The sequence below is a fragment of the Hemiscyllium ocellatum genome, chromosome 24, assembly GCF_020745735.1.
Source record: "Hemiscyllium ocellatum isolate sHemOce1 chromosome 24, sHemOce1.pat.X.cur, whole genome shotgun sequence".
NCBI lineage: Eukaryota > Metazoa > Chordata > Chondrichthyes > Orectolobiformes > Hemiscylliidae > Hemiscyllium > Hemiscyllium ocellatum.
The window spans coordinates 49,056,446-49,084,272 of NC_083424.1; the positions used below are offsets into that span (position 1 = coordinate 49,056,446).

Sequence of the window (27,827 nt, forward strand, 5' to 3'; positions counted from 1 at the left end):
AAAATTGTTTAAACAACGTTGGGATGACTATTTACAGAAACAAAGACTATTTGTTAAAATCTCAACAACATGAATTAAGATATGCAAATAGAAGATGTGTACCGTGCCCGACTATCAATAATGGCCCGGATTTTGCAGCCAGCATCAAAACAATGACATTCACTGCTGACTAAGCAAAGCTGCCACAAAGATTTAGTAATGAAGTCCAGAGTATAGAGTTTGTCTTTTCCATGTATCAACTTGTTACATTTGTCATCTAACACCACAACAGAAAGCAGACAGGCTGCCCAACTGATCAGACTGACTGGCAAACAGACTGAGGAACTCTCACAAACAGCAATGCAGAAAGTTTTGATTTATTCTTTACTGTGGTGCTGATGTCACTAGCAAGAGCAGCACTCATTACCCATCCTTCACTGCCCTGGAGAAACTGGTGGCATGCTGTGTTTAACTACTGGAATCAAAGTTTAAAAAAAAGAATATAAATCACCATTAAATCACCACAGAATGTGAAATAACAGTTATAGCATACGTATGGAATTAATTTCTACAAATTTTCAAAAAGTCACTTGTTGGGAAATTATAATTTTTACACATTCTCTGAAAGAATGCAATTTGTCAGGACCAGAGGTTGTTCAATAGTAATTATGGCATGAATACCCAGCTAAAACGTAGCTGGGTATTCTTGATTGAACAAGGTTTAAGCTTTCATCAACACAAACAATAGTGATTAATAATTATTCTACTTGATAGCAACAATAAGGACCATGAAGGAGCAATATATTAGTGACAGCAATAATTCAGCATTCAACTGGGCCAGTGCAGACGAAAGCAATTGCTACCAGACATACATGGCCTGTTAGCACTCCACTTTACCACTATCAGTTATTAGCAATATACATCTTAGATGTGTCAACAGCCCTACCAATCAATCATGTAAAGACTGTATCATCTTATTTTTTCCTGTAAAATTGATTGTGGACTGAATTGGGAAAAGAACGGTTTTAAAAATCAAGGATTGTTGAAGGACTGCTACACGTTTTAAAAGTAACCTGACAATGCACAGTAAGAGCTGTTTACACAGCTGCTGTCAAGGAGTAGTGGGGAAGCTTTGATTGTTGAAGTCAAGGGGTGTGTACGAATAAAGCTTCGGTCAGCAACAAGTGCTGTTTGATGACAGGTCACATTTCTTCAGAGTATTGACCAAGGTCTTCTACCTGCATACAATTATAGAGCTATTTTCTAATCAATCCATCCAAGGATATTACACATCCCTGGAACAGGTGAGACTTCAACCCAGACCTCCTGGCTCAGACTAAAGAACACTATCAATTATGTAATTGGCCCCCAGACTGGGAACAGTTTGAGTGTATGAATGAGATCTCTACAAGGCTAGGAGCGGTCTCTTCTCTCTGCAGTTGGTGTAAGCTATGGCTCTTAATTAGTAAGCTAGAACTTTATAAATGTCAACCCATCAACCTGTACCTCCTGCAAACAAATGAAAGCAGGAGGAGGATCACAGAGAAGCACATCCTGATAAACCAAAAGAATCCATGGACAGGGACCAGAGACTGAAAGGCAGTTCAATCTCCATTCTTTATACCCATTTTTTGTTTTGACTGTCTCTCACTCTCTGTGCGTGCGTGCGTGCATGCGTGCAGGGGAAATTTAGAACAGGTTAGAGGTTTAATGCGTAGAACAATTCAATGTTCATTCTAGTTCAACATGCAAATTGAGATGAATGAATAACATGATTTCTTATAGAAAAGGTATTAAAAAAAGGTTGAGATGCAGCTTATACATTAATATAAAAATGGATTTCATCTTTAAACTCACGCACTCTATGGTCACTTCCTGATGGCTGCACCCATTCAAGACAACAACAAAACCACTTCAGAGTTTGTTGCTGTGGGAAGTACAACAACAAAAATAAGAATGGCATTTTTAGATGTCAAGCATTTGAGTGTTAATGAGCATTGTCCTCAACCTCATTCACATCTGAATTACATTTATAAATGACGACTGCTGTTGAAGTTTTTTTAAATTTTACATTTCTAAGATTTACCACAACTCCCTTAATATTCATGAATATCATTATTTCAAACAATACTCAGCAGCAATGAAAATTAAACAGACTGTACAAGAATCTCAATAGGCAGCATAACATACCAACTACCATCAGCGTGAATTCAAATCCTTTCTTCACTGATTTCCGATGGACCTGATTGGGAAGGTTTGCAAATCCCACATAGCCAGTAACATCTGGAAACTGCAGAAACAGAGAACAATGGCAATCTTCAATTATCTTGACAAACTGAAATGAAATCACAGCAGAAAAGTACAGCAGCACAAGACATTTTCCTTTAGCTCCCTTCAGATCTTAATTCTGCCTCTTCTTTCTGCTCTCACATCTTGAAACAACCCAATGCATTCACTTCCTATTTCCCAACTTAAAGAGTTAGACTCCAATCAAAGGATTTACAATGCACTACAACGATTCACTGCCCACCCTAAAATTTCAACCTGACCACACAGAAGCCAATGAAAGCATTTTGTCTGTTATTGAAATGGATGCATAAAACATTGCAAAAGTCTATCATAGATGAAATTCCTTTTGATTATAGTTTAGACCAATGGCTATGGCATCTCAGTTCCACCAGCAATACCCAACACAGTAGCTTTTGTCGTCCGTCATTATGGCATTTTGATCTCAGTTATTTCAGGTTCATGCCAGATTTATTAACAATGATAAAGTGCCTTCAACAGCAGACACCAAGCAATACAATGCTCCTGTTCTACTACAACAAACAAAAATGCTGGAGAAACTCACTTGATGGCAATATCTGGGGAGAGAGAAAGAGGGTTAAGATTTTGAGGCAGATATGACTCTGCTTTAGTTCAAATTTGATTTGAGTGTTTTGGCTTGTACACCTTTGTTGTTTTCTATCTCCCTCCTTGTATTGGATAAGGTATATTGCCCAAGCTTGCTTTCCCAGCCACATCGTCCTCACCTAGTCCGTCTCTGACCCATTCCTCAGCAACTCCTGTTTCCATTTTTGGGGATAGGCTGTCCACTTCTAACATCCAATATAAGTCCCCAATCAACTTCCACAATTATGGGCAGCACGATGGCTCAGTAGTTAGCACTGCTACTTCAGTGCCAGGGACCTGGTTCAATTCCAGACTTGAGCGACTATCTCTGTGGAGTTTGCAAATCTTCCCAGTGGCCGAGTGGGTTTCCTCCCATAATCCAAAGATGTGCAGGTTAAGTGAACTGGTCATGCTAAATTGCCCAAAGCATTAAGGGATGTGTGGGTTAGGTGCATAAGTCAGGGGTAAGTGTACAGTTATAGGGTTGGGGAATGGGTCTGTGTGGATTACTCTTCGGAGGGTCAGTGTGAACTTGTTGGGCCCAATGGCCTGTTTCCACACTGTGGGGATTCTATGATTTCTATGAATTACCTCAACTACACTTTCTCACATCTTACTGCTTGCAAGCATTCTATTCCACTTTCCCAGTTTTTCAGCCCCTGTCGCAACTATTTCAACTTTGGGACCTTCCGCCAGATGCCTCTGACACGATGTTCTTTTTCCTCAATTGAGGATGCTCCCCCCACTCCACTTTGGTTAATAGGACTCTCAACAATGTTCAAGGAGAAAGTGAGGTCTGCAGATGCTGGAGATCAGAGCTGAAAATGTGTTACTGGAAAAGCGCAGCAGGTCAGGCAGCATCCAAGGAACGGGAAATTCGACGTTTCGGGCATAAGAAATGATTCCTGAAGAAGGGCTTATGCCCAAAACGTCGAATTTCCCTTTCCTTGGATGCTGCCTGACCTGCTGCGCTTTTCCAGCAACACATTTTCACCTTAACAATGTTCATCCCAGTTCCCTCACTTCTGCCCTCACCCTTTCCCCCTTTCCCACAATAACAGGGTTTCTCTTGTCCTCATTTTCCACCTCATGCATCTCTGCGTCCAAAGAATCATCCTTCACCACTTCTGACACCTCCTGCAGGATGTCACCACCAAAGACATGTTTCTCCCCCCTCCACTGTGAGCATTTAGCAGGAACCATTCCCTCCACCACAACCTGGTCCACTTTTGCATCACTCCTAACTTGTCTTCACCCACCCCATGGCACCTTAGACATGAAATCCCCTGCTCATTTCTTCATTTTCCAAAGCTCTAACTACAGCTTCCTGCTGAAGCAATGTTTTACCTACACTATACTTCATTCAATCTAGACTACTAAACCTGCTATTCAATTAGGTCTCCTTTACGCTGGCAAGACCAAACACAAACTAGATGACCATTCTTTGAACACCTCTGCTCAGTCATAGGAATGACTCCAACATTCCAGTTGCCTACCACTTCAATAAACCCTCTTACTCTCATGATATTTGTCTTGGGCCTTCTGCATTGTTCCAACAAAGCACAACACCTCATTTTCGGCTAAGGCATTTTACAGCACCCAGCACTCAATACTGAACTCCAAAACTTCAGAAAAGTTCTGAAGGTGGTCATATTGGACACAAAAAGTTAACTCTTTCCCTCTTCACAGATGCTGCAAGGTCTTTTGGAGTTTCTCCAGCATTGTGCGTTTAGTTTGAAAATTACATCATCTGTAGTACTTTGCTTGTACACCACTGTCCTACTATTTTCTCGGGGTCTATCAGACCTTGCTGTAACATGCCCCAGAATATGATCGTGGTGTTGTTTTTTAGATTAGATTAGATTACTTAGTGTGGAAGCAAGCCCTTCGGCCCAACAAGTCCACACCGACCCGCCGAAGCGCAACCATTCCCCTATATTTACCCTGCCACCTAACACTAAGGGCAATTTAGCCTGGCCAATTCACCTAACCCCTGCACATTTTTGGACTGTGGGAGGAAACCGGATCACCCAGAGGAAACCCACACAGACACGGGGAGAATGTGCAAACTCCACACAGACAGTTGCCTGAGCCAGGAACTGAACCCGGGTCTCTGGCGCCTTGAGGCAGCAGTGCTAACCACTGTACCATCATGCCGCCCAAAAACCTGCTGTATATCTTGTCTCAAAATGTAAAGCAAATAGTTTCTTCACAGGTTCCTTTTACATTTAGTTTGAAACAGATCCAGACTGATTTGTTACCTCAAAGCAGCTTGATTTCTAGTTATCAACACAAACATTTGACAATTAATAAAAAAAATCTTCCCCACCAACAATATCAGTTCTAATATACACAAATTAACATCCGATTCTGTGACAATCTTAGACAATTCTCTTTCCTCTGAAAGTATGCTGTAGTTCTGCTCATGAAATTGAAGCCTATTGTGTCAGCACCTTTGAGAATCTCAATTTCAGGGGTACAGTGTAAGTTGCCAACTGCTTAGCTGTAGAACAAGGACTATAACAAGTCCTTTAACAAAGTCTTTCTAGTTTATTTATCAACAAAAATTGCTTCCTTTCTGAATGAGTAGGATTCTGTGCTAGGATTCCCATCATTGAGAGTTCTCGGAAATAAATCAAACACCATAAAATGACGACTCTGCAATCACTTAAACGTCCTTCATCTGAGACTCAGTAAAAGGTTTGTAAAAGCATATTGCACTTTAAATCCATCCGCTGGGACTCACATTTAATATTTAGTCACATTCAGAATACCTTTGCAATTCTAAAATATCTTTGCAACTATGCAGTTAGCCTCCAATTTATGAAACAACAGATGGCCACATGACTACATGAAAGTATTACGTTCAACTTCATGCTGGTATTATATACTCTGTGCTGAGGGACCTGAGTTAGCTTCTAGAAATGCTGTATGTCTTTAAGGTTGACAAGATTTTCTTAACTCAACCTTCTCAATAACTGTGATATGCAAATATGTGGATCATAAGCATGGAAGAAAAACAGTCAAATACATTTAAAACAATTTTGTTTGATTAAAACAAGGTCAAAACACTTTTAGTTGTTGTGCTGCAGCACTCCACGTTCCCTCAGTGATAAAACAAAACAAGCAGTCAGCATCATAATGAGCCCCGCAATGAATAGAAGATACCTTAGCAACAGCTAAAACAATTCCGAGCACAAGAAAACAGACATCCATCAAATTAACCATTTCAGTCTATGAAAATAACATGAATTAATACATCACAGTATCCCTCTACACAAAATTAAAGGGTTTTCCCCAATTATTTGTCAAGGTCATAAATCTCAGTTTGAGTAAAAGCACACACACTGTTTGATGGGGAGACAGTAAATCCAACAGTTTAGCCAGGGAAAACATTGCTACAGAGATAGAAAGATACAGGATTTGGAGACAAATCTGAACAAACAAGTGCCCGCAATCACTTGTTAGATAACTTGTAAGACAATAAATCAAAATTAGGGAGGAAAAGAAAACGAGACATGTGTCACACAAAAAGAAATGTCGTCCATTGAGGATAAAAAGCGCAATACCCTATTTCCTCCACTCTCCCATCCCTACCAGATCATTATCAGTTCATAACAAGACAAATTACTCTGCACAAATCAAAATCCAGCCATGTAAACATGTACTGCTTCTAAATTTACAAGTTACAATGAACGTACTCTCTACAAACACTGCTTTTATTGACATGATACTTTCTTTCCTCTACGTCAACAATACTGAAAGCTAACAGATGAACAACACTGGAGAGGAGCTCCTCTCCACACTTGCAGATATCTATCTGCCGTGGTTAGGCTGGTTTTCTGCTGAGTACAAATCTAGTGACCACTTTCTCAGATGTGATTAAGTTCAACAATTTGAATTTTTTTTTAAAGACTACTCCAGTGAATTTCTATTTTCTAAGAATGAATTCCCCGCAATTTCTATGGGGAATATATTATCTTTACATCTCAGTATTCAAATTCAGGGACAAGAAAATTCAGGAACACAGACACCACTTCAAAATAAGCACTTTGACATTTGTTTGAGGATTGTTCAGTATTAGGAAACAAATTTTTTTTGGTGAAGAATTAATATTTATCAACATGCTACTGATTGCATGCTTTGGATCCTCCAGCATGGATTTTCAATTGGCTGTCTGACAGAAGGCAGAGAGTTGGGATAAAAGATTCTTTTTCAGAATGGCAGCTGGTGACACGTGGTGTCCTGCAGGGTTCAGTGTTGGGGCCGCAGTTCTCACTTTATATATTAATGATCCGGATGAAGTTCGCCGATGATGCGAAGTTAGGCAGACAGGCGAGTAGTACGCAGGTGGGGGGCAGGCTGCCGAAAGATTTAGAGAGTTTAGGAGAGTGGTCCAGGCAATGGCTGATGAAATTCAACGTGAGCAAATGCGAGGTCTTGCACTTTGGAAAATAGAATACAGGCGTGGACTATTTTCTAAACGGTGAGAAAATTCAGAAAGCCAAAGTAAAAGAGATCTGGGAGTGCTAGTCCGGGATTCTCTAAAGGTTGCCTTACAGGTCAAGTCCGTGGTTAAGAAAGCAAACATAAATAAAATTTATCTCAAGACGGTTGGAATATAAAGGCAGCAATGTGCTTCTCAAACATTATAAAGCTCTAGTTAGGCTCCATTTAGAATACTGTGTCCAATTTTGGGCCCCACACATCAGGAAGGACATGGAGCGTGTCCAGCAGAGATTCACACAGATGATCCCTGGAATGGTAGGCCTAACATACAATGAATGGCTGAGGATCCTGGGATTGTATTCATTAGAGTTTAGAAGGTTGAGGGGAGATCTAGCAGAAACATACAAGATAACGCATGGCTTAGAAAGATGGATGCTGGAAATTTGTTTCCGTTAGGCAGGGAGACTAGGACCTGTGTGCACAGCCTTAGAATCAGAAGGGGTCAATTTAAAATGGAAATGAGGAGACATTTCTTCAGCCAAACAGTGGTGTGCCTGTGGAATTCATTACCACAGAGCGCAGTGGAAACCAGGAATTTCAATGTCTTCAAGGCAGAGATTGATAAGTTCTTGATCTCGCAAGGAATTAAGGGCTACAGAGGAGTGCGGGTAAGTGGAGTTGAAATGCCCATCAGCCATGATTAAATGGTGGAGTGGACTCGAGTGGCTTTACTTCCACTCCTATGTCTTATGTGGCCTATTCCCTTGAGCAAGATGCTCAACTTCACTACTTTGAAATTGTATAAATGGCTTTTCTGCTTTTGAGGTGATTGTCCCAATACCTGTGAACTTAGTTTTTCACTGTTTTACAACCAATTTACAATTTCTGACCATCCAGTACCATACAAACTAAGGTTATGGGAATCAAGCACATAAATGAAACTTGGAAGTTTAGTTCCATTTGTGGAGGATCACAAGATAATGATGGTTAATGGAGAACTTAAATGGTTAATTTTGTACTTAAGAATTCTACAAAACATGAGATCACAATTGTTTAGAAAGATTGCAAAAAATCATTTGTTTTTAAAACTCAATGTATTAAAATGCGGCAAAAACACAATGCTTGTTTTAATCTTGTTATTAATCTTACTTCTTAATAAACTAATTTATAACTTTACATCCAAGTCTTAGGAAACATTAATTTGATCTTTATCAGTCAGGAGTGAAGTATGTACAACAAAATCATATCTTTTTCAGTACACATCTTATGAAAGGGATTAACTATTTATCCTCTCATATATGTTTACCATTCTATACTACATATACTATCATAGTCAAAATCAGATAGGTGAAGGGCTTCTACAGGAAAGTAGAATCATATCTAAAACTTATGCAAAATGCACGAGAGAATGGTCAGAGAACTGAAATGTTGTACATGCTTTTAAAATAAGGGAAAAAAGGTAAATCTGGTAATTACATGTCAGTTAATTCAAATGCCCAGGAATGATACTAGAAACTCTGGAAAAAAATTAACAGCCACTTAGACAACCATGCATTGATTAAAGAGAGCGAGCACGAAATTCAGAGCAAACTGTCTTTGAATTTTTTGTTGATGTTACAAGAGAGGGTAAAATGTGTGCCTACTTGACATTCTATATATGCTTTCTAAAAGTCCATACCAAATTTCTCAGCAGGAATGCTTTGTTGCAGAGCAGAAACAAAAAAAACCGCCTAAAAGGACAAAATTAAAAATCACACAATGTCAGGTTATAATCCAACAGGTTTATTTGGAAGCACTAGCTTTTGGAGCACTGCTCCCCCCACAACTATCTGATGAAGGAGCAGTGCTAAGAAAGCCAGTGCTTCCAAATAAACCTGTTGGACTATAACCTGGTGTTGTGTGATTTTTAACTTTGTCTACCCCAGTTCAACACTGGCTCCTCCACATTAAGGGACAGAAAACAGAGGCCTGTGGTTTACAATCACTAACTGTCTCGGTTCTTCTGCATGGGCCTCCAAGATCCATGCATGCAGCAACATCCCAAATAAGAAGTCAATGCTGGGAACATCATTGGCAGGCTGATCATCCTGCATGGACTTTCAGAGCAGATGCACAGCCACTCAACTTAGAAGAAACTTAGTTGTGATAATTATGTGTTCAGAGATTTGGAGGTTTATATAGTCTTCTCCAATATCTGGTACTCGATCCACTGTTTCTGATATACGGGGACTTGGGGGAGCAGTACTCAACTTGAGAAATTTGCAATATGCCGCCAAACTTGCTCAGTCTCAGACTTCCTGCTTTTATTTCAAATCTCCAGCATTCTCAGTATTTTTCTTTCATTTGACAAAATTCCAAAGGAGGAAGATCTAGGAAGATTGTTCACTTTGAAGGGAATCTCTTAAGTTCTCTCTTATAACCCTTTCCAACACTTTACCCACTCTGAAGTAAGGCTCACAGGTCTATAATTTCCAGGGTTGTCTCTACTCCCCTTCTTGAACAAGGGAACAACATTTGCTAACCTCCAGTCTTCTGGCACTATTTCTATAGACAATGACGATATAAAAATCAATGCCAAAGGCTTAGCAATCTCCTCCCTGGCTTCCCAGAAAATCTTGGAATAAATCCCATCTGGCCCACGGACTTGTCTATTTTTACACTTTCCAGAATTGCTAACACCTCCTCCTTGTGAACCTCAATCCCATCTAGTCTAGTAGCCTGTATCTCAGTATTCACCTCAACCACATTTTTCTTCGAGTGTGAATAGTGATGAAAAGTATTCATTTGCTGCTTTCCCGGTCTCCTCTGACTCCATGCACAGCTTCCCACTACTATCCTTGATTAGCCCTAATCTTACTCTAGTCATTTTATTCTAATAGACCAATAAAAAGCCTTAGTATTATCCATAGCAAAATTGCAAAGGATATAGAAAGTAAAAGGAAACAGATTAAATGGATTGAGTCTTGGTTAGCTCTTTTAAAAGTAATGAAGTAGATGACCTTCTTCTGTATTGGACTATTCCATAGTTGTTACATGTCATTTTGCAGTAACGTGCATTTCATTAATGCAAATTCACAATAACAAAATTGACAAATTGGGGGCACTGTTCCTAAAGCGCAAGCTTTTAAAGTGTATTAGTTATAAAGTGATTCCAACCCCATTAGTTTAAATGGTTATTACTCAATTTTCTTCTGACACAAGATTGCACGAGAATGGAATTACCACGTTATAGCAGAACTGACTGTATATTACTCACTGAATACGGCTGGGAAATAAATAGAACGGACATAGCCCACTGCAAGGAATAGCAACGATAATACAGAGAGGCTTAAGCATAATATAACTTTATGGAAAGCAAGTCTTCACTCATTTTTGGCACTAAGTTAGCATCTGTCTACATCATTCTATCCACACACTTTCAGCTTCTAAAACTATTAACCGCTTGATTATGTGTCTTCATGTAATGCTATGAAGTGACAATGAAACAACACATGACACAGAAATTTTCCACCAACTTGGAAATTAAATAAAAACACAAAAAAAATGATTTTAACTGTGGTTTACCAGTAAAGCTGAACACAATCCACTCATGTTTGATGTACCGTACAAACGTACTTTTTTCTCAAGAATGCTGTTACAATCGTCCTGGGGAACCATAAATCAAGATAACCAAATTTACTTCATGACCCCCAAAAAGAAATTACCAACAAAATTTTACTCTTTGTCACTTTTAACAGGAATCAGAAATAATGTAGTCATTCATGAATTAATGGGCAAAAAAAACTTTACATATTTCATTGATATTGCAAATTTCAGCTATTACAGCATTGTTTATATCTCTCATTAATTCATACACAGTTTGTAACTGAGGCCTGGATTGTCCTGAACCTGTTTAGCAAGGACCATTTTCACCGTGGGTAAACCAGCTGATGAGCTCCTTTGTTGCTCATTACCTGATCCAGAGGACATCAGTTGGTGAATTTTGCTCATAAAATTTGCTCCATATGGGGCATCAAGATGCAAGATGGGAAAAAGGAAGACTTGCATTTTGTCTAGCTTTTTCCATGACTTCAGCATGTGCGAAAGTACTTCAGAGTCAATGAAATACTTTAAATGCAGTTGTTACTGTAATGTGCAAAGGCCAGTTTGGACAAAATAGTTATCAGAATTTGCTCACAAACATCATGCTCTTCTGTGAAGTAACGCTATTGGATCTTTTATACCCATCTGGTGGGGACTATAAGCTATGGCTGACAAAGGAGAACACAAAGATAGTAATCCCAGTAATGATAATTTTAACATATAATTTACATATTTGGCAGTGATATATTGAGTACCACGCACCCAAAGGAATATTGAGTTTTTCACTGAAAGCTGGACATCATTTACAAAAAAAAATTTCTGAACTAATACATTACATCTTGCAATATCTTCTATAATATATTTTGTCCCAAGATATAAATTCAACATAATAACACAGACAACTGAATTCATGAAAGCAGAGTTTATCCTCAAGACTACTGCACACACTAGAAGCCGTCAGGGCAGATGATCAAAGGTCCTCAGATTCCTGTCTCACAATGTCGGGAACCTCAGTGAATAGTGAGAACGTTTGGGTGGAACTGCTCTCTTCCAGTGAAGATTTAAGCCTTATGTCTCATTGTAGAGTTACTAACTGCTCCAAACCAAGCAATTTGGTTGATCAAATGTGTAGCTACTGTTGTAATGCAAATTTCACTTTAAACAGTCAATACAACAAAGATACAAATTAAACAAACACACTAGAGGATATTACTTGTGGATGACAATATGTAGCTATATAGCTCTACAATTTGATCTCCGTTATTTATACAGTGTAGGTCAGGAGTTCTACTCCCAACAGCTTTTACATTTATCATCAACAATACACATTTATACAAATTCACTACCCTGGGATCACAATAGTCTGATGGCATAGCTCTCCAGAATAACATTCTACCTGACCAACACCAAACACCAAATTCACTACTTGGGTCACTCTTGGTAAACCACCTAACCTTTGAATATTTCCAAACTACTTTCACAGCCTTCCCAACATCAGACTTCTTTTAGCTCACTCAAACAGTGCCTCGGAGCTCCAGCATCTATATATTAATTCTCTTCTGCTTCCAGCTTTTTGTGCCTATCAACTAAGAAACTGTCATATATTATCTCTTTCTTGATAGTACTGCCTCCAACTCAAGAGCTGCTTAAATCGTATGGACAACTAGTTTCTATCCCAGAAAATTAACTGCATTTTTCTTAAAAAGATAAACAAATATGCTTAAAAGCATTATACATTCCACAGACACGTTTTAAATACTGCAAATTTCCTTACTGTTCTTCTTCCAGGTTAATGGTTGTCACAATATATAACCAATTTCACAGTAGTGAAAGGAAGTTGTTTGTGGTAAAATGGAAAAGAACCTAAAAGAATGTATGTGAGGTCAGCTAGGCAAATGCAAGGTAAAGAATGATTGGACAAAGCCCAAACGATATGCTACATCAGGGCCTCTTATGATTCACAATTTGAAGCTCTGCTCATAAACGGACTTTTATTTATTTATCCAGGATTTGTTGAAGTGTTATTGAATGCCTTTGAGATGGAAAGAATAACAAAATTCACTCATCAAGTCAAGAGTTGAGAAATGATCCATGCACTGCAGCTGCTGAGCATAATTTAGAACTAGTTTATGGAGGCGATTGTTGATTCGACTGTTATACTTGAACTACAATGATGCAATGACTTCCATTCTTAGAGGTTACATAGGAGTTCCTTCCAGAGTTGGAATTCTCAACAATGAATGGAAGCCTGAATAACACTGAATTTGCAAATTTCTATGAAAAAACAAAAGGCTTTCAAAAGGCTCCGAGTACATCAAGAATTGTCAGTTATTTAACTTCACAGTAAAACGACATACTGCTCTACGGAAAAAGAGGAACCTCAGACAAAAAGTAGGTTTAAAAATGGTCATTAATCATGTCAGCTCAAACACGGACAATTTAAGAGAAGCTAATTGTGTGCACTGTTGAATGAACCTGATTAATCTGAATTAATTCTTCTAGAAGTTCATTCCACAGTTGCTGCTACATTTTCCAGATAGGACACAGCTTCGCATCAGACTCATCTGGGATCTTATAATGGGCTTACTATTGCTCAGAAATCTTGTGTATTGTTTGCAATAGATATTTTTCAGTGAAGCAGAGGTGATCAAGTGTTTTATAATAGAAAAGATGCAAAGAATATAGCAGAGAGGACAGAGTAAATACTAGCGAGTGTTCGGGTGACAGCTCTACAATATACCCTCATTCAGTCCATAAGCTTGACTAAAGTTCTGGTGGTCTGTCATTTCAATTCTCTGCCTTACTCTAATGCTGATATTTCTGTCCTCTGCCAAGTGCTTTATTCTTGTGAAGTTCAACACAGACATGGGGACCAGCACTCCTCCTCTTGATTAGGCACTTAACAGTCTTCCAGACTCAGCATTGTGTTTAACAGTTTCACAACCTATCAGGTCCATTTTGCTTCTCTTCTGTGGTTTGTTTCCATTTTTCCTCTTATTATATATACTGACCTCCTCCACAGAGGAGGAGGCAGGGAGTTGTGATGGAGAAGAAGCTAAAAAGGCAGGGGGGGGGTTTGCAGAAACAAGCCTGAGAAGCTCCCCACCTCTCTGTTCCTTCTTCCCTCCCAACTGTCCCTGTTCTCCCCGCCCACATGTTTAAGCAGGGCATAGAATGCATATGCACTCTTATCAGCAAACATACCTGTCCTCGAAATACAGTGTGAACCTCTATGGAAATGTATCTCTCTCTACAGATGCTGCCTAACCTGCTCAGAATTTCCAGTTATGTTTTCTTTTAATATAGAGGGGATTGGATTCAGATTCATGATACAGAAGAGTACATGGAACCAGTGCACACTTGCACTGAGTGGTAATTAATCCAAATGTCAACAAGATCTTTTATTCTGTTTGTGATGTTTGAACAAATAAAATGTTGTCTCATCATAGATCAGTTTTAGATAAAGCATATCCTAAATATTAATTTTAGGAAATCAAGGATAGATTCCAGCTCTTCCTTCACATTCTTTTGTTTGTTAGAAAATAGTTAACAGTGAGATAAATCAAATTGAAATTGGCCATGTGGGTGCGCAATTCAGAGTTCAATTTTTATCGTACAATAATCTGTTAAGGGAGCAGACCCATCATCTCTCTCCCCTTAACCCAGAATTGGAATACAAACCTCTACCTCCCTAAATGAAGTGGTTAAGCACAAGAATGACTTGACAATGCATGCCTTTCCTCCTGTTAATACGATATTAAACTCAAGACCATTATTTATAATATGCCATCTGCCCCAACCTTTCCTGATATGCTGTCTGCATATCATAAACTGAAAACTAAACTGTAATCCCCTCACATGCAAACAACAAGCACATCTGCCAAACTATGTCACATTAACACAGTGCAATGATCATTGATATCATTCTTCAGTAGTCACCCCAGACCATTTAACACATAAAAATAATTCACTGTGCAACATTGAAATTGTTACTGTTTTCTTCCAGGATCAGGGTGGGAATTGCAATTACATAGCTACACAGTAAACTAACTCACCTTTGCCTTTTCGGTTGACATATTGGCTGTTAATTTCACAGAATACAACAACCTGCACGAAAAATAAAATACAAATAAAAAATAAAAGCACGTAAGATATTAAGAGATAGATCAAGGATCTCAGCATTCATAAAATGGACTGAGCACATCTTCAGGATAGAGCATAGCAAATTAGAGTCACAAGGCAATTTCTGAATTAATTACATGTTTAGACACCATGTTATTTCCGATTCAGTACAAACTATGGTACAATTAAATCACTAACAGCTATAGGTCAAAGCACAGAAATGGAACTGATAGTCACGCAGTTCATTAAATGCAGCAGCTGTACTCCCAAAGTAAAACTTCAGGTCAGAACCATTATTAGAGCTGGAATAAAAGCACATCTCAGCATATTCTGGCCTGGGATGAGGCGCTCAAAACTACTGCAGGAACATTAGGCAAGACCTCACCACAACACTAAAGCTCAGGATGTATATCATAACTGAGCTAGCAGAGAGAAACAGAGCATTTCTCATTGTAGATTTGGCATAAATGTCAGATTATGTTCTTTGACTTGAATATGTAGTCATTGCTGAATGATATTACTGCTAATGTTTTGACATAACCTTTAGTACTAGCATGACTAACTGCCTCACCTCCTTCAGTTAATAGGTTGGTGATGTTTTTCCATTCTTTGCACAGATAACCACATGCAGGTGAATCAGGTAGAATAATATCAACTTGAGATTTAATTTTGTCCTTTACTTTACCTTGAAGATCATATCTTGTTGTATATCAGCTAATATATTCTTTATCATAAGCAAATACAGGGTATTTTGAGAAGCTGGTCACAGCACAGATCACCTGCTGCATTCTCAGACTGTGGAAAGCACAGGAGGCTCTACAACAGACAGGCTTATGGTTCTGTAAAACACGCTTTCCATGCTAGTCTAGCTCCACAACCATCCTGGAATTCCCACGTTACACAGCATAAAAAACACTTAATTTTTTTCATTCCTGACAACTGCTAAGTTGGTGCAAAATCCCACTAGCTATCTCATGGGTAAGATAAAACTCCACAACTATCTGAGGAAGGAACAGCGCTGAAAGCTAGTACTTCCAAATAAACTTGTTGGACTATAAGCTGGTGTGCGACTTATAACTTTGTCCACACTCCCTGCCGTCCAACACCAGCACCTCCACATTGTCTCATCAGACTAACAAGACTTATGGGAATGAAATAGTTGCAACAGTTCAGTGGATTAGTTGGCAGCTCGGCGCATGGACACAATTAGAGAGAGTCTACAGTACCCTGTACCCATGCAATCACAAATGGTAAATTCACCTATCCACACCTAAAAAATAACAAAAGTTAACAACTGTGGGCCAAATCGCGTATCCATGATTTTTAACCTTTTTTAATGAGCTCCACATTCGCGAATTTCATTATTCACAGGGAATTCTCCAGAACAGAACCATTGCAGATAGAGAGGAATGACTGCATATAATATTTCCTCTACATAATATTTCATATTTCACATATATATGCTTTAGAGAACACTACAAAGTTTAATGTGAGGCTCTGTCAGTAATTGCCTAGTGCAATCTCCAAACTAATCACGCTATTGGCATTCCAAGGTTCAGTGGGTTTCACCATCACAGTGCTCATTCACAGCATAGATGCACTTAAACAACTGTCATTTTTTTTTTACAATACATTCCACAAAAATTGTCCTGAGGCATTTCATAGACAACACTTTCACAGCAAAAACTATAAATTGCCTCATTTTTAAATGTGATGGGGAAATTTATAAATTAGAAAAAAATTAAGTGTTTCTTATACAATGTTATGCAATGACTAAGTTCAGTCTTCAGGTGAAGCTGGGTTAGAGAGCAGGGAAAGTTGAATTGGAGTGCAGATGTAATTCAATCCCTATTTTAAGTGACACATGCTGTGTCTAAGTTTATGTCTCCTTTACAATTCCCTATGCCCATATTTGTAGCAGCAGCTGACTCTAAACTTGTCACATGGTAATTCCACCATCCCTGGTAGCACTTGGAGCAGCAATCTCAACCCAGGGACAGAGCTGGGACAAGGGAGAGACAACCGAATCACAATCTCAAAAGCTTTTTAATTGGTTTATTTATAATTTGTGATCACAGAAAGTAATAAAAAATGCAAGCAGGCAATTTTTTTCAAAAATAGATTAGCCTGGCTAATATTTTTTCCTTTTATCATTCATAACATTTTCCTGTACCTCTGATACTTTGTTGTTCACTGCAAAGACTGAAGCAAAGCTTTCCAGTTGATTGATTAATGTTCTGCAGTAGTTAACAGATTTCAGACAGCTTTTAGGTCCGATTCCCAAGCGTTAGCGAGTTAAGCGACAGAAATCAGGGTACTCAGTTGGCCTCAGTAACCTTGCAGTGGAAAAAAAATAAAAAATACAGTTAGTTACTACTTCTGATGACTTACATATAGACACACTGTTACTGGGTCCTACCACATACACAAATCGACAGGTAGAAGTTCATTTTTGGTGGTAGCATACATTTTGGGTTACTGTATAAGCTCATGTAGACCAACAGTTGCACTTCCCACCCACTACTTTGTTTCTCTTAACTGAATATCACACAAGCTGAATAATTGAAGACCCATCTAATATCCGAAGTAAAATATTATCTTAGACAAATAAGAAAACAATTTCTGCCCAACAGTAGAGAAAGCATGCTTAATTATATTTTAAGTATTAAAATTTTTGAAAGAAGAAATACCCACAGTCACATTTGGTCTTTCTGAAGAATCAACACATACAATATATCCAGAGTATTTCCCTTCCATACTGAGGCCAGCGTACACTTTCAAATGTGTTTGAATGTTTATGCCAAAGCAGTCCTGAAAAACGCAACTATTTTCCCAGGACTAATAGTTACATTCCTGCATTAAAATGAATAGCAAAACCTGTGTTGTCCTATAATGTCATCCTGAGAAACAACACAGCGGAGACCTGGAAGCCAGCCCACTAGGATTCAGGTAGCTAAGCGACAGAGTTATACATTTTAAGAAGCATTTAACGTCTACTGCAAAATAGCAATCATTATGTAACATTCCCATATCCTGTTACTTTTAACCATCAAATGCTGACACTCATGCTTATACACTTCATGGGTCACAAGCATGGTGCCACCATGAGGTGAACGGCTGCCAAAGAGAACTGTCACCCAGTATTAAAAGTCTTCAGAATCAGCTATGCCATTAAGCGCAGCATTATGGTATACAGATAAATTACTGGTTTGTCACATCACTAAACAGCTTCATGCCATTTACTGGCTTCCAAGGTCCCCAACTCAGTTAGTTCAGAAAGAAACTTTAACTGAGAATAGCACCATTAAGATTACAGTATAAAGTCAAGCTTTGCCAAGAGTCCACTATATCTGTACACTGTACCTGTTTGCTCTTTAACAGGAGTTAATGAATTTTATGCCATTTCCCTGCTCTTCCCTTGACTTCTTCAAAGCTCTGCCTTTTCAAAACGAATTTCTTTTTAAATAATATTATTAGTCTAGGCTCAACGCTGCTTGTGGTAAAGCATTTATGCTCTAATAAGCAACTGCCTCAGTGTTCCTTCTGACGCACAACTCTTTCATTCCAGTTGCAATTCTGGGCTTTGCCCAAATTTTATTTGCCAACCTGTGGAAACAAGTTTGTGTTATTCCTCTCCTTAAAAATGCTCACAAAGTTGAAAAACTTTGATTACAAATTTAACATTCTGTTCCTATTTATCGTCTTTCTTCCAGTATCATTAACAATGTATCCATCATTTGAAGGATATTTGAATGGCTTAATGTGCTGCCTAGAACGCAGTAAAAGAAATAATTTGCATTTACATAACTTTCACAATCTCACGTTGTTCAAGAGTCAAATTAAGTATTTGTGAATCACTGTCATTATTGTAATGCAGAGAAACACAGTCTCCAATGTGCACACAGTGATGTGGATAATTTGTTCTCATGACATTGGTCAAATCAATGAACAGTCCTTCAGTTTAAAATCTTATCCAAAAGACAGCATGTACCTCATTATTGCATTGATGTATCTGCCAAGATGAGTTTGACAAAGTCAATGCACTGCCTTTAAACTGCACCCATTCAAACAAGCGGGGAGTATTTCATCACACTCCTGACTTGCGCCTTATAGGCAGGCTTTGCAGAGTCAAGTGGTGAGTTAATTGAAGCAATATTAAGACCATAAGACATAGGAGTGGAAGTAAGGCCATTCGGCCCATCGAGTCCACTCCGCCATTCAATCATGGCTGATGGGCATTTCAACTCCACTTACCCGCATTGTCCCCGTAGCCCTTAATTCCTCGTGACATCAAAAATCTATCAATCTCTGCCTTGAAGACATTTAGCATCCCAGCCTCCACTGTACTCTGCGACAATGAATTCCACAGGCCCACCACTCTCTGGCTGAAGAAATGTCTCCGCATTTCTGTTCTGAATTGATCCCCTCTAATTCTAAGGCTGTGTCCATGGGTCCTAGTCTCCTCGCCTAATGGAAACAATTTCCTAGCGTCCACCCTTTCTAAGCCATGTAGTATCTTATTCCTAGCCTCTGACCCACTCTTGCACAAATGGCGAGTCCAGTTGGTTGTTCTCAATGACAACACCAAGGTTATTGATCGTGGGGGATTCAGTGAGGGCAACACCATTGACTATCAAGGGGCAGTGGTTAGATTTTCTCTTATTGGATATTCTCATTGCCTGGCATTTGTGCGGAGCAAACATTATTTGCTACTTTTCCATCCAAACCAGCTGTTGGCCAGATCTTGTTGCATTTGAATATGGACTGCTTCAATATCTGAGGAGTTGTGAATGGTACTAAACATTGTGCAATCATCAAACATCCCCATTTCTGACATTATGGTAGAGGTAAGGTCATTGATGGTTGGACCAAGAACTTTACCCTGAGGAACTCCTGCAGAGATTTCCTGGAGCCGAGATGACTAATCTCCAACAAACACAACCATTTTCCTAAGTGCCACAGTATGACACCAACCAGGAGAAAATTTCTCCCAATCCCACTGATTCCAGTTTTGCTGAGACTTCTTGATGCCACACACAGTCAAATATAACTTTTTCTGACAAAGGCTGTCACTCTCACCCCTGCTCTGGAATTCATCTCTTTTGCCCATGTTTGAACCAAGGCTATAATGAGGTCAGGAGCAGAGTAACCCTGACAGAACCCAAACTAGCCATCACTGAGCAGGTTATTGTTAAGCAGGTGCTGCTTGGTAGCACTGCTGATGACACCTTCCATCAGTTGCCTGATGATTTGAGAGTAGACTGAGGAGGCAGTAATTGGTCAGGTTGGATTTGTCCTGTTTTTTGTGAACAGGATATATCTGGGCAATTTTCCACATTAAATGCTAGTATTGCTTATTTCCATATCCCTTGCCTTCATTAGTACCTAGAAATCAATCTCTGTCCTGACGTATCCAATGACTCTAAGCTTTCAAATGCCTTTGCTGAGAGAATTCCAAAAGATTCTAACCCCTCAGTGAAGAAATTCTTCCTTATCTCGGTTCAAAATAGCTTGCCCCTTATTCTGAGACAGTGTTCTCTGGTTCTAGAACACCATAGTTCGGGAGACATCCTTTCTGCTGCAATCCTATGCAGTCCTTTAAGAAATTTGCAAGTTTCAATTAGATTACTTCTCACTCTGCTGAACTCCACAGCATCAAGACCCAGAGTCCTCAATATCTCTTTAGAGGACAGGCCTACAAACCCAAACATTAGTCTGGTGAACTTCCATTGTGCTCCCTCTATGGAGGACATACCCTTGAGTAAAGAGACCAAATCATCTCTCGACATTCTGGACGCATGTCACCAGTGCTCTATTCAATTGTAGCTCCAAGTCCTGTAGCAATAGAGGCCTTTGTACCATCTGCCTTCCTAATTGTGTGATTAGTAGATTAGTTCCCAGTGATTTACAAATGAGGATATCCAGGTCACATTGGATATCAAAGCTTGCCAATCCCCTCTCATCATTTATGAGATGCTCTGCATATCAGTTAATTCTGCCCAAATCTCTCAATGATACAATAAAAAGACATCTCATTCAGTCAAATTGCCAGGGGTCCATCCACAAATGCGTGTTAAGCAGAGCTTCAGGACAACATTCCTGTGATACTTGATTTGCCCTACAAACACCCTCTACCAAAAATCAGAAAAACATATCGATACAATAAATAGGCTAGGATTTAAACTTTTCTGAGATGAATACTAATTTATCACAGTCAATGAGACAAAAGTGACAGAATCAGTTTCACATTGCTCAGATGGTTACAAAATTACACTTTTGAACTGGGTTATTTGCCTCTTTTCCAAAAACTGAACATTAAGCCTCTTGTATTTCTGAGCCACTTGCCATACTTAGAATAATTTAAATGACATCAGACAACAGGAACTCATACTCCAGTAAATTCTAGCCTCACTCAGCACATTGTCAACTGTACAAATTCAGCCTGACCTAGTCTGAACCATCAGAGCTCAGTGAGCATAGAAGATATAGGGATAACAATAAAATATTATGTAATATTTACTGATGTAATTTGGATTAACCAAACCCTACAGTGCTCTGTCAGCTAATGGTTCAACAGAGAAATGAACCAACGTGACACCTTCCATACAGTACAAACAAGATAGCTACAAGTTTGTTGGCAAGTCTCTGTTAAAATACTTGATCTTAGCCTGGAAAGTAGTTAGATGGAATTGCTGGCCCAGTGCCCCTGCACACTAAAAGGGAATGATGTGGCAAGGAACCTACTCCCAATCACAATCTACTGATCCCACCTGGCAAGTGCAAGATTAAGAGTTAAATTATGATATCTGTCAATGGTGGAATAACATGCTGACAAATCAAGAAAGGTAGATCGAGAAAGAATTGCCACTGATGCAATGCATTGGTGAACTATTCACAGACAAAGGTCACAACCTTCAGAACAGAATATTTGGAGCAATAGATAATAAGTTGCAAATAGCTGCTATGAATCAAAAAACCCTACCCAATTCAAAACAAATAAAGTAGGTCAATAATCATGCAATGCATTCCTGTGCAGCTTAATTTATTTTGGTTTGAAAATATTTTGCTTATATAAAAACATACAAGCATTAAGGAAAACAAGATCTTTACCATAGAAAACATCGATATTATTATTTCCTACGTTACACAGAACAACCTTATTTTTTGGGGTTTTTTTTCTGACTAGGGGTTTCCACATTATATGTCTCCAAGTCCTCCGTTTCTTCCTCTCACACTGTCCCAAACAGTACCCTTCCACTCAAACTCTCATCCGCCTGGCTGAACTGGTCCTCAACTTCAACTTCAACTTCTCCTTCCAATCCTCTCACTTCCTCCAAACAAAGGGGTAGCCATGGGCACCCGCATGGGACCAAGCTATGCCTGCCTATTTATTGGATATGAGTCCATCTTACACAGTTACACCAGCACCACCCCACAACTGTTCCTCCGCTACATCGATGACCGTATCGGTGCCGCCTCATGCTCCAACAAGGAGGTTGAACAGTACATCAACTTTACCAATACCTTCTACCAGACCTCAAATTCACCTGGACCATCTTGGAAACCTCCCTCCCCTTCATGGACCTCTCCATCACCATCTCTGGTGACTGACTAACCACAGATATATAGTACAAGCCCACCAACTTCCATAGCTACCTTAGCTACACCTGCTCCCACTCTACCTCCTGTAAAAACGCAATCCCTTATTCCCAATTCCTCTGCCTCCACCGCATCTGTTCCCCAAATAACAAATTCCACCTCAAAGTCCCAGTTCCCCCCCTCCTACGATTGCAACTTCCCTTCCCACATGGTTGAAGATGCCCTCCAGAGCATCGCCTCCACTTCATGCACCACCACCCTTAAATCCCACCCCTCCCATCGAAATGAGGACAGAACCTCCCCTCCCCCTCTGCTCACCTTCCAGCCCACAAATCTCTGCATACAACACATCATCCTTCACCATTTCCGCCACCTCCAAACAGATCCCACCATCACAGACATATTTCCCTCCACATCCCTATCAGTGCTCCGAAAAGACCATTCCCTGCGCGACTCCCTCGTCAGGTCCATCCCCCCCACCAGCCCACACCCCACTCCTGGCACCTTTCCCTTCCACCATAGGAAGTGCAAAACCTGTGCCCACTCCACTCGCCTCACCTCTGTCCAAGGCCCAGAGGGATCCTTCCACATCCGTGAGAAATTTACCTGTACCTCTACCAATGTCATCTACTACATCCATTGCAACCCATTTGGCCTCCTCTACATTGGGGAGACAGGACACCTTCTGGCAGATAGTTTCGGTGAACATCTCTGGGACACCTGCACCCACCAACTCCACCACCCCATGCCTGATCACGTCAACCCACCCACTCTGTCAAGGACATACAGGTCCTGGGCCGCCTCCACCGCCAAATCATTACCACCCGATGCCTGGAGGAGGAACACCTCATATTCTGCCTTGAGACCCTGCAACCACACGGGATGAATGTGGATTTCAGTAGCTTCCTCATTTCTCCTTACCCCACATTATCCCAGTCCCAAGCCTCCAATTTGGCACAACCCTCCAAACGTGTCCATCACTCCCCCCTCTGACCTATCACCTTCTCCCTCACTTTCATCCACCTATCGCCATCTGAGCTACCTTCCCCATACCCACCCCCTCCCATTTACCTCTCAACCCCCATCCACAAGCCTCATTCCTGATAAAGAGCTTCTGCCCGAAACATCGATTCTCCTGCTCCTCGGATGCTGCCTGACCTGCTGTGCTTTTCCAGCAACACATTCTTGACTCTGATCTCCAGTCCTTACTTTCTCCTGGTTAATTTCCACATTATATCTAATGCATTCACTGCAGAAAGACCGAACCAAATTTACAGCCTACGACCAGACCAGCACAATATGGTCCATCAACTAAATTGTGCACAGCTTCTTCTTGAGATTTTCTGATTATGCTTTTGAAGTTTATTCAAAGTTCACTTTACAGCAAAAAGAAAACAAAAGTAGTAAATCAAAATCAATGCCAAATGTTCAACTCATTTTGATCTTAACATTCCTTGTCCTGCGACAAAGGTGCAAATTATTGATGAAACATTTTGATCTGTACCCAAAAGGAGGGTTGCTGAAAATATGGTTCCAGATTAAAATTTGACTGTTTCCTCACAGCTTTTCTGCATTACATCTGCTACTGAAAAGCCAGATTTTCTCCAGTTTGTGTTATCTGCACATACTAACAAGTCGCATTTCATTCACTTCATGTCTAAAGGTTCATTACAGGAAAGAGTTGAACATTAGGATTTAGGAATTGGATAATAACAGATTCAGAATTTGGAGTTTTCAGAAGATTTTCAAAAAATAATAGTCACAACAAAGAGAAATCAACATTAATAAGAGGAAGATCTGCACTCTGGGTGGGTCAGTTAAAACCTCTACCATTGCTCAAAGTGGAGGAATGCACAATTGATTAGAGTAAATAAGGGGAGAAACAGGGAGAGAAAATCTCCATAGATATTTAAAAAACAAGTGTGAAAATTTTGAAATCAAATGCTGTAGTCTGGAAACCAGAGGCATACACACAGGAGTGTGTATGCAGATCAGGGTGCAAACAGCAGAATTCCAAATGGGTTCAAGTTCATATAGGGTGGAACTCAGCAAACAACAATGGATGGCTGTCAATGGAGAAATTGTCCTTTGTGTGAGAAAGGATCAGTCTTGACTGAGGTAGGGAGAATAGAATGCTCGTCATCTGGAAATGGAAGTCAGCAATCTATCTCAAGTACCTGCACGGTTAAGACATGCATGAGACATCTACAATATATAAACAATGCCCTATAAATGGAGTTCTTTCTTTCATATGGATGAGAGTTGGCAGTCTAAGCAAACAGGATAGGACACCATTAAAATTAGCACCAAAGGTGCACATTGAAGGGAAGAGGTTTAGTTCGGCCTTGCTGACGTTGAGTTCCAGAATTTGATGTCGAATTAGCAGTCGGGGACAGTGACAGTTGAGCTAAATCGGATTTATCATTAGCCTCGCGTAATGCAAACACCAACACAAAGGGGTACAGAGATGATTACAATGTCGTTCAAGCTGATGGAAGGGGTAATGTTGATTGTTTGGGATAGACAGGAGTGGAATGAGGCAAGGGTGGTGATATAGAGGTAACCCATAAAAGAGAGGCGATGGAAGGATGAAGTTATTAGAAACTTCTTTGTTTCTCGCTAGTCTATAGTTTCTCTTTTCCATTCCTCACCTTAAGCCTTTCTTTCTTACGTTAGGTATTTCCTCCCTCACTTCCTCTACTTCCCCACCCATCCCTCAGTATTCCAAGCCCTCCCACATTCCTCTCTCAGGCGGGTAAATTCTTTATCCTAGAGCTCCCTATGTAGCCTTCGGCCGTCCATATCACGGCCTCAGGGTAACTCCGCTCCCTCGCAACCGACGACGCTACAAAGGTACATACCCAACAGGTAAGCCAGTGCCCCCGGCTTTATATAACTCGTTTCCCTGAGGCCGCACAATAACCTCACTCGGAATAAGGAGCCAGGTTCTGGGACACACAGCTGATATCCCGTAAGGCACTGCGCAGACTCTCCTCCAGGATCCCGGTACGCTCCGCGCCACCATTCATCCAGTATCCCGGCAGCCTTCGCGGCGGAGGTATTGTATTGATTGTAAGGATCAATGTTATAGGTTGGATTGTTTATCCTTTTAGGTCTGTTTTCTTTAGTTAGAAAGAACTTCCAATTACAGGAGAGAGGCCTGTCATACTGGAAAGACATGGTCCATTATTCTGGAACTATACATCAATCACCAGGGTACTACCTCAAATTGAAATTCATAGTGTCATTCACAGTTGCATGTATATTTATGTACTCTTGTGGTTGTGGTATACAAAAAAAAGGTGTTTAACGTGTTGAATATATGAGAGGCAGCTGGTAAAATATTGAAATCTCTTGGACTATATCCAAACACATTGCTGGACAACTGGCCTAGCCGTTCACTGCCATATCAGTTGAGAACATTTAAAACACTAAACTACTTGCTCCCACCTGCACTTGTTTGCTAAAGAAGCTCACTTTTCCAGGATTAGCTTAATTGCAAAGGTAATCCTGTCTAATTTTCTCTATAGGGACCTAAACTCCAAACATTCCATGTCCTTGAAACTTGTCTCCACCTCTAAGTGAGATGAGTTCATGAGTATTTTTGGCATTATGTTTGGAACTGCCAACTTTTGCTGGCAGTGTTCTCCCTTTCCCCAGTTCACCAGGTCAAGCTTCCCCAAAAGTCTTTCTTTATCCTGGTCCTTAAATGCAACTTTCTTGAGTTTCTCTCCTGTCTCCCATAATGCTTTCTCCAAACTCACCTTATCTGTGGAAACCCAGTCCTACAACTGGTACTTATACATTTAAATTGCTGACTACTGAACTCCATTTCCTGACTCCTGTGCTGGCAGATATTGTTAATGATTAATTGACCCTCCTCAGGTACTTTACTGTTCTTTCAGATTCACTGCTATCCTTAACAAAATATATCTATATTTGTGTAATACAGCGCCATCTTTGAGTTTCCCCTCCACTCCAGAGCTTTTGAATGTTTTATCACCTTCCATTTCCCATTCAATTCCCATTTTACCCAGAATTCTACCTCTGAATTCATCCAATCAGTTTACTGTCCTATCACTGTAGTGAAATAACTTCTTAAAGTTACAAATAATATCCTAAATGATGACAAAAGCAAACATTCCATTCTTGATCTGCCTGCAGTCTTTGACCATGGTCACTGCAATATCTTCCCCAAACACCTCTACACACCATCATCTAGCTTCGTGGAACTGTGGCGGCTGATTCCATTCTTATCTAATCATAGAGATTCACCAAGATGGCTTTTTTTGCTTCTCTTGCACTGTTACCTTTTAGTGACCTCTAAGGATTCATGCTTGGTTCCCTCCTATTTCTTGTCTTAGAATAACAGCATCTCCCAGCTCAGTGAGCAAACTTACAACCTGAACCACAATCTGAGCCACAAATATTCTAAATATCGCAACATCAGGATCAGTTCATGCAGGCACTGGACAGCAACTCTATCCTGCCATCTCTTCTCTGGACTCTTTCATGCTGTCTAAGTTGTCAGCCTTCCCCTGTACAGGATGAACAGAACTTTTCTCCCAACTAATTATTGGGGAGACTTCAGTTCTTGCCACAAACTCTGTTCTGTAGTCACTTGAATCAACCTCTCTGGCAACTGTTTGAAGCTGAATCAGACTGCTTGCAATCTAGGTGTCATTTTTAACCTCAAAGTTAGCTTCTGGCCTCATGCATGTCATTTTTTTTCATCTTAATAATATTGCATTGTCCTGTTTGTTATTGAAACCATCTTCCATGCTTTTGTTGCCTCTGGACTTGACAATTCCAACAGAATAGTGGCCAACCACTTGCATTCTAATTTCTGTAAGCTTGTGGTCAATCATGTTTTATGGAAAGGGAGAAGGTGATAATTTGAATGATTTCATTTTGCTTCTGATATGACTGTAAGTTGAGTTTTTTTAATATCATTCAGTTCCCTTTGAAATTGGGCGCTCTTTGTTTCTCCCAAACCTTCTGATTGTGAAAGTTTTTAAATGACATCCAACAAACTCTTACCAAGATTTACAACAGGAGTATCATTGAAACATGCATTCAAAATTGGCGGATGATTGTCACAACATTTAATAAAAGCATATAAGGAAAAAAGAAAAGGGAAAGGAAAATGTTACAATTAAGAATAACATAAATCAGATATTAATTCATTGACTTTTTATGAGTTG

General features: G+C 39.8%; 1 protein-coding gene across 2 annotated transcripts in view; it reads right to left on the reverse strand.

The window, feature by feature from the left end:
- Nucleotides 1-25,614, reverse strand: part of zgc:63587 (uncharacterized protein LOC393431 homolog) — a 128,700-nt gene extending 103,086 nt beyond the window's left edge. The window contains exons 1-4 of one of the 2 annotated variants that reach the window (XM_060843776.1): nt 25,485-25,614; nt 17,198-17,360; nt 14,958-15,009; nt 2,170-2,269 (exon numbers count right to left, since the gene is read on the reverse strand). In XM_060843776.1, coding sequence (XP_060699759.1) covers nt 2,170-2,269; nt 14,958-14,978 — 121 coding nt within the window. In that variant the 5' untranslated portion in view covers nt 14,979-15,009; nt 17,198-17,360; nt 25,485-25,614. Of the gene's footprint in view, nt 1-2,169; nt 2,270-10,884; nt 10,946-14,957; nt 15,010-17,197; nt 17,361-25,484 lie in introns of those variants that run through there. The other variant, XM_060843775.1, reaches the window with a different exon arrangement.
- Nucleotides 25,615-27,827: the final 2,213 nt, after the last annotated feature.